At 45.8% G+C, this 12,255-nt stretch overlaps 1 protein-coding gene across 6 annotated transcripts in view; it reads left to right on the top strand.

Moving 5' to 3' along the window:
- GLIS3 (GLIS family zinc finger 3) overlaps positions 1-12,255 on the top strand; it is a 492,256-nt gene that overhangs the window by 454,450 nt on the left and 25,551 nt on the right. For all 6 annotated transcript variants that reach the window (XM_032308765.1, XM_032308769.1, XM_032308764.1 and 3 more), the window contains one exon: positions 11,834-12,012. In XM_032308765.1, coding sequence (XP_032164656.1) covers positions 11,834-12,012 — 179 coding nt within the window. The remainder of the gene's footprint in view (positions 1-11,833; positions 12,013-12,255) is intronic.

Raw genomic sequence — 12,255 nt, 5'->3', positions numbered from 1 at the left:
AACATAAGCATCACATAAAATAGTGAAGTTTATCAAAACATACCCCAGCACGGGCAACATGCATTTACTGAGTCGCTTAGACAGCTGGAGTTTGGGTGCCAGGCTATACCCTGAGGATGCGGTGGTCAGCAAGGCTGACAGAACTGTCCTCTCAAAGTGTGCACCCGGGAGCTGCGAGGACGGGGAGCCAGCAGGGGCGGGGCTCCGTGTGTGCTTGGGGGCGGGGCTCCGTGTGTGCTTGGGGGCGGGGCTCCGTGTGTGCTTGGGGGCGGGGCCTCATCAGCTGCCTTCAGGAGATCAGGCTTTCTCTTGAGCACAGGGATTTATGTCTTTGCCCAGGAAGGGCACCCTGAGGGCTCTGGCATACATTCCAAAGACCTCCCCGTGTTATCCACCCAGCAAGAGTTCAGAACATATTCTACATCCAACAGAAGAAGAAATGACAAAGAATAGACGAATGGGCTGTGTGGTCCTCAAGAGACAAAGGCTGTCCTTTGTATATCCTAAACCAGCCGGGCTGGTTTTCTTTTTTAATACAATTGGAAACGCCAATTTTGCCCCTTACAATTCCAAGCTTGTGTTTTATGTAGTCATGATCTATATTAGAGGATTTTGAAGAGTCACTAAGTGTCCAAAAAAAAAAAAAAATCAGCTCTGTGTTAGAGAGCTCTGACATCATCGGGAACTTGGCCGCACTCGTGTTCTGCGGGAGAAGGTCTGGTGTCATTAAGAGGTGTCCGCCTTGCTGTGGGTCGTACTGTGGTCACGCTCCACCTGCTGAGCAGAGCCCTAAGCCCTTCCCTGATATGTGTCCCAGAGACTCTCCCACACAGACAGGAAGACACCTGACTTTCAGGACAACTGATAAGCACTGGCCCCAAAATAAAGCTTATCGATCTTGAGCATCAAAATACCTGAGAAAAGCCAGAGCTGAACGACAAACACGGGCTCAGATAGCCATTTCTTCAGCCTGCGTGTTGACCTCTGCATCGTCCTCTGACGGGCTGTTCATGTCACGCTCACCCCGGACCGCATGACTGTGGGCACCATCCTTTCCAGCACTCTCTGGAAAACAGTCATCACTCAGCTTCCCACGAAGGGGTCAGTTTCTCGGTAGAAAAATGACTTGCACAGATATTCAGGGTTGAGAGACGTGGTGTTCAAAGTCTGCCTGCAGTGCGCGTGCACACACACACACACACACACACACATGCATACACATGTTTTATGTGAGAATCTCTGAATGTGATGAACATTGTTCCCAGTGTCAATGCTGTGAGCAGAGAAGAGGCAGAAAATCCCAAAGTCCCGCCCTTGAAAATGGGGGTTACAACATTGGGTCTTAGACTGGAAAAGCTTGGGGTCCTTATTCTATTTTTTTTCTTCGTATCTGTGGAAAGTTTCTGCTGCTTCTCCAGGTTTATTCCAGGGCAGAAGAGCCCACAAGTCTTTAAGCTTCTTCAGTGCTGATCCGTGACCACAGCCATGCTCTATCCCTTGTGGCAGGGGATAAATCAGTTGGGTTATTGGCCTGTGGAATGAAAGTTCTCATAGAGATACTCACATCCTTAGGGACTTCTGGGTGGCTCAGCTGGGTAAGCAGCTGCCCTCAGCTCAGGTCATGATCTTGGAGTCCTGGAATCGAGCTCCACAGGGGTTCCCTGTTCAGCCGGGAGCCTGCTTCTTCCTCTGCCCCCCTCAACTTGTGCTCATTGTCTCTCAAATAAAAAAAAAATCTTAAAAAATATTCTCCCCTGATCTAGTCGTCTTAGCACACATACAGGGAAATTGGTTATATTTGCTCCTTTCTTCTTACCTAGCTAGTGATTGTGAATAGCTTTATTGCGGGGGAAAAAATAGAATAACAGCAAGAAGACATTGCTGAACTGGCTTTTCTAGCTTCTCTACTTTGTCTCTGATCTGTCTCTAATTTTAATGTCTGTGTTGTCTGCAAAACTTTTATGAGCATAGTTTTCAGAGTCCAGTCTATTTCTTGATAATGGGGGAAAATAAAGAGCTAAACCTATGGCTATCTTAACTTACTACTAAGAACTTAAAAAACGTCGTCAACTGATTCCTCCTCTTCCCAGGCATTCCCTCCTCTCATTAATATCTGTAAGTCCTGTTAGCTCTCCCCTCACACACAATCAGCTTCGTTTCTCCAAGCAGAGTTCACCACTGTGCCCTCCTCCCATCTCAACTACGTGGGTTCCTAACTGCCCCCCACATCCAGCTGTGGACCACCCTCCAGTTAACACACACACAAGGCCAGGGCTCCCTACCACAGGAGGGGCCCTTTAAAATGTAAATGGAGTCTCTGCGGATTTCCTGCTCACATCCCTCCCCCAGCATGCTTGGAGTCAAGTCCAAACTCCTTTTTATAGGAGCCCTCTAAGGTCTGGCCATAGTCACACCCTCACCGCCGCTCCTCATGCTTATTCTGCTCCGGCCACACTGGTTTTCTTACTATTTCTGGAAAACACTAACTCATCTTGCCTTGGGCCCTTTGTACCTGCTATTCCTGAAACCTGAAAGGCACCTTCACCAGAACTTTCCGTGACTTGTGCCTTCATTTCTGGTGTTCGCTCCAATGTTACCTCTTCAGAAAGGCCTTTCTTGACCACTTCCCCTAAACCCTCCCCTAGCCCCCGAACCCCACTCTCTTCCATTACTCTACTGTTTCTCTTCGAAGATGTAGTAGTCCCTGAGATTACGCTGCTCCTTGCTGACCTGCTCACAATCCACTAGAGCCGGAGCTCCCTCAGGGCAGAGACTGCGGCGTCATGCTTACGGCTCCGACCCCCTCAGCACTTGGGCAGTGTGTGGAATGAACAGATGTGACCAGAAGGAGGACTACAAGTATGATTCCTTTATGGTTTCTGGAAAGAGAAACAGTAACCCTAAGCAGGGGATTGCTGCTCTTCCGTCCGCACATTGTCCTCTGTTGTCACCGCAGGACAAAGCAAGAGACGCCGATGTGAGCGTACGTGTGTCACTCCTCCAGACAAACAGCTTGACTCATGGTCCAAATATCCCTTCATAGCAGATTGTTTTCCATGTATATTTAATTTTGAAGTACGGTGGTTCTTCATTTTGAAGAGGTCTCATTCATTTCACCTCTGAATGCCAAATCAGCCATCTTTATTTTGTTCCCACATTCCAAACAAATCTACCTCATGCAAAGCCCGAGATGATGTTTTTTTAGTCCCCTTCGACTTTCAGTCAGGAAAGTGAGTCATGACAATAACAAGGAAGGCTTGAGGTAAAATAGAATTCCTTTTCTTGCGGCCTCCACTTTACTGCGTTAGCCTGTAGCAACGTGGAGTTCAAACTAAGCCGTTGTGTGATTCGGATGTATCCATGTATTCCTTTCCTAAGACTTTCTCTGAAACAACAGGTCAAATGGAGACGAAATTCCCAAAGTGAAAGCCCGTAAGCCTTCCTAGGGTGAGCTGGAAATCACCTTTATCCCTTGCCCTCTTGGATGGGAAGTGCTTGGTGGATAGGGCAGTGAAGGAATTGTATATCTTTTCGCAGGCAAAAACCCGTCTGCCCGCTGGTGGTGGTGAGACCACCTAGGTGAGCAGAAACCACGAGATGAAGTTTTTTTTTGCTCCTTTTTCTGAAATAGAGTCTTTGGTTGCTTTTCTGTTTAGTTGCAAGGAGAAATAGGTTTCTAGGTTTTGATCATCTTCCCCAGAGTCAGTACTTGGAATCATTCTCTTGAATAAGATGCTTTCCCCTTAGAAACAGAAACTGTGGCCTCTGGACAAATATAGTCTCCAAGTGGACTTGAGTTAACTGGGCATTAACTGGGCAAAGGTATCACCTGGACACAAATGCTGGCACCAGGTTGAGAGCGAAGTCTTTGGAGCCCGTGGTCTGTTGAACAGAGTAATTCCTCAACAGCAACGACCCACATGTATTAAATACTTGTGTTCGCATAGCACTGGCTAAGGAGCTGGAGATACAAAATGGTAACAGACATCCAAGGATTTGATGCTCTTTTCATCTAGAAGAGCCAAGAGCCCTTCTCTGATTGTAACTTTTTAGTAGATGTGGTTTCCTCCAGTTCATTTCTCTAATCAAATATTGAGCCTTGTATTCAATGGAAGGTTCAGAAAATTCCCTTGTGGTTACTATAATAGTAACCTGACATCCTGAAATGGAAAAAAAAAAAAAAATCCACACAAACAGCACGTTTTTACGGATCAAACCAGCACCAGCTAGTTTCTTTCAAATTCATGGATTATATTGACTTTTAAAGTCTCATTTGGCGGTGGTTTCCAAAGGTGCCCGGCCATACTCGGCAGGAGTCCTGCATCTGAAGTTAATTCTAAACGTTCTTCCAATGTTGTCAGGAGGCTCATGTTCGCAGTTTGAGACCACGAGAAAGACATGGAAAGGGCCATTTTTTATATACCTGTGCCTTCCTTTCTCATGTTTGGACCAAAACAACACTCTTCTCCCTCATTTCCCATCTGGCTTTCTTGTTACACTCACTTCTGAGTGTTTTGCTTTCATCTGATCTGCTCCGTTGCAAAGCAGACCGAACTCTCTGCCTAACACGGTCCTGAACAAGACAGGCTTCTCTTTGCCACAGGACCGTGAGTTAATCCTCCTGCTCTGACCTGCTCGGAGCTGCCCAAAGGATGATCTCATTCAGCAGGTTTTCTTTTTTATGGCAGAATTTTTGACATCAAATGTCTAAGACCACTCTGGATAAATTCTCTTCTGGTTGGTGATTTTTTTGTAAAGAGGATTTGGCAGAATCAGACTTTCCTTCCCTTTCTCCCCATCACATCAGATTCTGAAATAGACAAACAACAGAGTCACAGCCAATTCTGCAGTCAAGATATTCCAAAAAATCCCAGCTCTCGGTTAAATGTGTCCTGCATAATTCATTTCTCTGACATACCCTGGGTGTCCTCACCCCTCCCTTTTCATTCCCACAGGGAGGGGAGATTGTGATGCTCTCTGCCCTATTTCAGTCTATCCCAGAAAAAAATCTTCTCTGCCTTGGGGCATTGGTGACTTTGTTTTCTGGCCTTAGAACCGACCCCCTATACCCAAGTGCAGAAGGTGTCCTCCAGAACACACTATCCTCTTTCCCACAAACACTCACTCATCATAATATACGCGTGAGTCTTCTGTGAAAAACGTTGGTGGTCATTTCACCTACAGCCAGTTCACAGCCCTCATTTTGTCGTGGCCTGTGGAGGCTCGGGCAGTCATGTTTGAGTCTTGGTCTTGCGGAACGTGAGAAATTATTCACAGTTAATATTGACCCAGCAATAAGCCCTCGCAGGAGATAGATTCAGCTCTTTGACTAGTTTGGAACAGAACCTTCGGATGGACATACAGCTCTTGGCGGGCCGTGGTCCTGCCCAGATGGACAGTGTTGCAATTACCCACACTTCCCAGCGGCTGTTTCTTCATTACTAAAAGCTGGTCTTGATTGTCTCAGAAGCAGAATTCAATTTGCAGTTCCCCCAGTAACGTGCTGTGATTCATTCGGGGACAAATCTGGATTGAACTGAGTCCAAGTGTCTCTTTTGTGAGACAGAAGGGAAGTATAAGTAGATACTATAGTCACCCAGATGAGTCAGCCAGGAATTCATGAAGTGATTCATAAATCGTTATAAAGACCACTAAAGTCTACTAAAATGGAGTGCTGTCTGGCTATACAAAGTGGGGTATTATCATTGGGGGGTTTTTTTTAGATGTTAAATCAGATGTGAAATCCTTAAAACTGTGCTTTTCTTTTTAGGTTTTGAAAAGGATTCCTTTTTTCCCCCTCTGTAGTTGGCCAACGGCTAAAGCCACTTTTTATTGATTAGTTTTCACAGATGAATTTAAAAACCACCACAATTCTTTGGGGGATAAAAAATGCCTCCCCAAATCTACCATAGACTAGTTTGTATCCATTATTTCTACTCCCTAGCAGCAAATCAATAATATTTTTCATGTGAATGCAATGAAATGAGCTATTCTGATGCATTCTTCCTTCTTTGGGAGGTCCATTACCCCTGTGGAAGAGAGTGGGGGGGGGGAGAACTGTCCAAAGCACTTATCAACCAGCATTTAATCTACTTGATCACGGAAACCCCTCTTTTCAAAGCATTAACCCGCAACACAATGCTAAACCACACAGTCCCACGCTGCTTGCTAGCACTGCTTGAATATCCAGCACAAATGAAGAAAAGTAGGACATATTTATGACATGTGCTTAGCCTGCAACATAGCCTATTAGCAGATACTGTTTGAAGAAATATAGTTGTTAGTTGACATAGAGATACCTTGGACTTACAGACAGGAGACAGCATTATTTGAAAGGAGTTGCCCAGCTGGAAAGACCAAAAGTGTAAGCCCAGCATGGGCACGAAGAACTCTAGTGCAGAATGAACAAGTTAACCAAAGCAAACTGGGAAACTGGTCACCAGGTTTCTTCAAGGCCATGGGATGTTGATACGCCCGTCCCCCACCCTAACCCCAGCTGGCGAGAAGGTTCCGAATCTCAGGTGCTCGCAGGAGTCCGCCACTGCCCTCCACCTTGCCTTGTGTTCTCCACGAGGGAACATCTGACCTCATTGGGACAAAGTGGTATCTGGAGAACTAGCTGTGTGACTGGGAAAATCACTTCATGTCTCTGGGTCTATTTTATCTCATCCAAATAAGGCTACTCTGCTGCCTTCCAGCTGGAACATGATGTGATTGGATGAATATGTGAATTCACGATACTCTGTGGGGAAACCCGAGGCCAAGAAATGAGACCTTACACAAGAAAGACCATGACTATTTGCTCTTAGAACTAGAAAATTAGCCAAATGAGTAAATGCCTTGCTTTCTCCAAGCCTTTCTTTCCGTGTATGAGTAGTCAAGAGAGAAAAGAGTCCTAAGATTTTTTTTTTTTTTTTAATTTTAAGAACTCCATAGAAATTCAGATGCAGTGCTGGAACCACAGTCTTACAGAGCTCTCAAGCCCTGGGTGTGCATTCACGTCAGGCTAACCTTAAGTGTACATTCCATTTAGAGCAGTCATCCCATAAGCATGCGTTGATCTTCTGGAAGGTGTCAGATTATTTTCTAAAGTACTTCAAGATCTCCGACTTCCCAATTTAAAATTATTCATGATGCACCCCCACCCCTCACCTTCCATTCTTGATTTTTCTCCAGAGTATTCATTTCCTCAATACAGTATATGGTTTGCTTACTTAATTTTGCTCATCTCCTGCCTCGCCTCCCCGAAATAGAAGTCGCACAAAAGCAGAGACACATGTCATGTGTTGCTCTGTCCCTTGTGATTAGAATAGGGCCACACTCTGGGTCAGTGCTCAATAAATATCTCTTGAATGAATAAATGAATATGTTATCTCAGGTTTTATGATCCCCAGTAGGTGTTGAGATTTATACTTGAAATAGAGGCTGGGAGAAGTCAGGGCATTTATTCAGGATTACCCAGCTGGTAAGGACAGAGCCAGAAATCCAAGCCCAGTAGGTCTTCGGTGATATCCGTCTCCTGCCATTTCAATTTGTCCTATGAACCTCATCAGTACTGTGTGTCTCAGTCGGGATCTACCGTTCTGTGAAACAACCTAACATTCTTTCTAGTACCGCATTATCGGAAACGTGACCTCTTTGTTTCTGGCCCACGTGGCTGCAAGGTTGGAAAGCTCCGTGTGACTTGAGGGTGGCAGTGGCCCACAGAAGGGAAAGAGTGTAACTGACCAAATGCCCCCCAAATAATCACACATTTTCTAAGGTGTGTATAGATATTTATTTATCTAAAAGCCTTTTTAGGTTGTTTTCTTTCCCCAGGAGATTATTTTTTATGAGCCCTTTAAAATCTTTTCGCGTCCCTCTTTTGTTTTTGTGTTTTTTGGGTTTCCGGGCAGGAGGTGGGGGGAGGGGCGCAAACCATTGAAGCCCGCGGTGGCTCACCACTCAGGTTATCCCAACTCCTCCACTAAAGGAGAACAAGCGGTTGACTCAGTTCTCTGGTTTGCTTTTGTGTGAAGTGTTGCTGGTAAGCAGTGACATTTTTTTAAAATTTCTAGTCTGTTGTGTGCATATTTATTTATATTAACAACCTCCTATTGTCTCGAAGAAGAGACTGGTAAGCTACGTTGAATGTAGTTTCTGAGCTGTGAAGTGCAGATGTGCAGCTGGGGGACAGAAAGTGTTCAGACGTTCCCCCTTCCGGCTCGTGGACGCTGTGCAACTCCCAGTGAATTAGAGTGACGTCATCTTGTCCTGACGGAATGGGGCATGAGCTAGCCCCCGGCAGGAACATCGTAAATCACTGCAACATAGCCTCAGCCTCAAAACTACTTATTTTAGCATCAGACATTTTTAATTCACCATCTTTGGACTTAAAAAATCTGTTTGGGGCAAAATATTCAGACCATATTCATTTTGGTATGCGTATGTGAGCGTATTAAAGAAACGATGTTGGAAAATCAGGGCCCTAAGAAAATGGGGTCCTAAGCCCCCACACACTACCCTGAGTAACAGTAAGAACATCTCATGTTCGGCTTAATGAGCTTCTGCGTTGATTGTGTATGTTCTTGGTTCTTTGCTTGCTTCTGGAGTGCCTGGCCTCAAACCACTCCTTTCTCAAGTCCTTTTGGCTTTTCCTAAAGCACTTCTGGCATCAGTCTTGTTCCAAGCGGCCAGTGACTGTTCTGGATGTTCCCAGGGCCTTCCTACTGACAGAGGAGCACCCTGACCTCTGCGCTCCCCTCCGGCCCCCTCGCTTCGGATTCTAATTTGCTAAATTCTACTCTACTGTGAGCGGGTGAACGTGGAAGCAGGTTTGTAAAAGTGAAATTTAAATTAGTAGAGAGAGTCTGAGAGGTTTTTCCATAAAATACTCTGTACCGTGTTTGAGCAGTAACAAAATTGAATCTAAGTACTACACTTGAAAATCAGTCACATTTATACACTCACTCCTTATGCTGGGCTTTTTAGCTCTGAATTCTTCTTTCTTTCCTTGATCCTAGCAATCGTGTGGAAAATTGTAATCACATCTTGTCACTTCTCATCTTTTCCCTGTATTGTAAAAGTTAACATTTTTGTATCAGTCCTTTCCTTCCCAAACCAGGGTGTACATTTATCTCACCTCGAATGGTTTACTTTTAATTTTTTATTAATACTTCATATGAAGTGACACACTTTAAAATTGCGTTAACTTTATACCATATAATCTTACTTATTCGAATAACATGAAGAGAAATCCAGTCTGAATTAGCAAAAAGTGAAATGTGGGGTCAGTCGAAGGGTCAGCGTATGTATTCGACTCCTCCCAGGTGTCTGAAATAAGGATTGCTAACACCTTATTGACGTGACCCCACCGCACTTTTTCTCCTCTGCTCACCGTTACTATGTTATGGAAATATGTGGTAGCCAAGAGGGCATGGCCAGGGTTTGGAATTTGCATGAATGAATATAGATAAGAATGATTTATAATTACCATATAATTATGTGCTCTCTTGATAGATACATAGCTATATAATTTATATGTAGCTCTATAATCCAGATATAGATGTAGATTCTCTTGTATGGAATTTACATTCTAGATGACTCCTAAATGAATTCTGCCATTTCAGCGAGTTGAAATCTTCCCTTCTTTCTAGCTAGTAATCGTGGTTCACTCCATAGCCAGATCACCTCGAAGTACAGAGAGATTTTGGCTTGCTGACAGTCTTTGCCTCCTTCCCCCGCACCATCTCCGTTTTCTCTCTTTGTTCATCAAACCCTTGTTTGTGAGTCAGACTCACTGGCCGGGAGCAGGGGGGATTGTGAAACAGAACCCCTCTCCTCCATCAAGCCTGCAATATCGGGCTTAGACTTACACACACTGTGACTTGCCCCCACCACACATCTCTGCCCCGTCAGTCCTCAATGGAAAGGAAGAGTGGCACGAGTACTAGAGAAAATACCAGAAAACCGTCGGGAGTGTGCTGCGTCTTTCATCCCCAGATGAAGAAATACATTCAGGAAGCAAGTCAACGGATCTTGCTGCTTCGCGATGCCAGTGACAAAAGTTGTCTCCCAGCTCCAGTCCTCCCCATTTTCCCTGGGGGCCTCCTGCCCACAGGGCTCCGGAGGGGTGGTCGTGTGGGCTCCTTGTAGCCCTACAGCCTGCCATCCCATAATTCCCCGGCTCCCTCCCGTGACCTCTGACAGAGTTGCCAGACGTATTAGGGCCTCTTTCCTCCAAGAAAATAGCCTCCATATGAGGAATCCTGGCACACGGGTTTTTTACTAGATGTTCTCAGGGCAGTGACAGGGTTCATCTGCGATGTGTTCTCTCACAGCTGCTTGGCACATCTTCCAGGCTAATTCCAATTAAGAGGATACGCTTGGAAAACATATATTTCCCAGCCCAGGGTACTCGCTTACTCTTCTCCTGCAGCAGAGTGAAAATAGGCCTCCGAACACAGCCAGTCCGTGTCAGCCTCCTCTGGAGCCTTCTCTTCTCCCCACCCCCTTCCTCCGTTCCCGCACCCCCTTCCTCCACAGCCCTCACCGGATGGAATTCATTTAGGAATCATCTAGAATATGAATGCCCTACTTTTTTTTTTTTTTCTCATCCCATGGTTCCTTCTTGATGCCACACACAAATGTAGAGGCTCTGCCCTATGACATATTCTGATTCAGAATGGTGCAAATTGCCTTCCAAACTTGCCTGGTTGGGTTTCCCTTCTGACCCTCGATGGCCCCGACGCAAAAGCCCAGCAAAGGGAGAGGACTCGTCCTTGTGCAGTTAGCCACGTGCACTGCTGGCGCCTGCTGTGTGTTAGCGTCAGGCGAAGGCTGACCGACTGGAAGTTTTCAACTTGCTGGGACTTTTTTGAGGAGATGGAACAACCCATTGCTGATACACTTGGCTCCCCGATTATTTTGTCACTTTATCTCACAGCACTGACGGGTTCCCTGTGCCAGCCCCCTAGTGACCTGCACTGAGGGTTGCTTTGGTGGTCTGTGGACACTGGTGAACTTGAATGCTGCTCTGCCAAGTACACCTTCCTTTTGGTGCTGGAAAGTCACTTTAAACCCAGGGAGTCGGACCCTGCCAAAGTCCCCTTGCAATTAGAAGACTGGTGGGCGGTTATCAGGCTGTGTCTCAGGTACATGGACCACATCACCTTGTACCTGTCTGTCCCTCCTCAGAAACTAGCAGTAGCTCTACTGTGATTAGCACATGTGACCGCCAGAGATGTCCCACGTGGCGTTGTGGTTGTGCTGCAAGCAGCGAACATTCTTTGCCAAACACAGAACCCATGCAGTTAGGTTCTGGGTCTCAAACCACACTTGATCTTTGAGGTTTAAACTCCCTCATTCTTGGCAAAAGAAAACGTATTGTTTAAAGAGAACAGGATGAGAAAGGCTTATAATAAAGTCTTCTAATACTTCTTGGACCCCAGATATGTCTCACAGAACAAAATGTTTATGAGCTAAGTGTAAATGAATCAGAAACATAAGGATCAAATTTCCCCTAAAATGCAGACGAATTTAAAAATTAGCAGAAAAGGGAGCCGGGCAAAAGATGTGCCTTGAATTTCACCAAACCCAGAGTATTGGAAATGCATTTTAAGAGGCTTGACAAACCCAAACTGTGACTACATTTTCCCTTCGTTGACCTCTTTGTCCCTTCAGTTGAGAAGTCAGTGGTTAAAAATGGGAGAGAACGTCTTCATCAATTTCTTGTGATGGCTTTTTGTCACGCTCTTATCCAGCCAGTGTGGAAACTGGAATTTGGCTTTGAAGAGTTTGTCTCTGCTCCCACTTTCTCACGCCCCTCACGCTTCCTTTTTTAATGTTTTCCCAGGTTTGCACCTTCGGCCCCATCTCCTCACCACATCAGCCCCCGGAGAGTTCCAGCTCCTTCTTCAGTGATGCAGAGAACGCAGCCTCCCCACACCCAGCCGCCAGCAGGTGGGCCACACCTGAAGTCTTACCAGCCGGAAACAAACTCTTCCTTTCAACCAAATGGAATCCACGTCCATGGTAAGTGGGGGGGCTGACCGCCCCTCGAGTCTGGGAGAGTGACACCGGGCCATCGCTGTCAGACGGGAGCCTTCGTTACCAGCGGTGGGTTCCTCCAGTTCTGTCACATGCCAGGCTTTGGCTTTTAGGACTTTCCTCTAAAATGTCACACCTCATCAGCATGAAATTTCATAGTGTTTTCCCGGTGTTGGCCCTAAACTGGTAGAACTCATGACAGCCCAGAGCAGTCAGCCCAAGGTGATG

Source organism: Mustela erminea, chromosome 12 (assembly GCF_009829155.1).
Source record: "Mustela erminea isolate mMusErm1 chromosome 12, mMusErm1.Pri, whole genome shotgun sequence".
NCBI lineage: Eukaryota > Metazoa > Chordata > Mammalia > Carnivora > Mustelidae > Mustela > Mustela erminea.
This window is presented reverse-complemented; position numbering and strand designations above follow the sequence as displayed.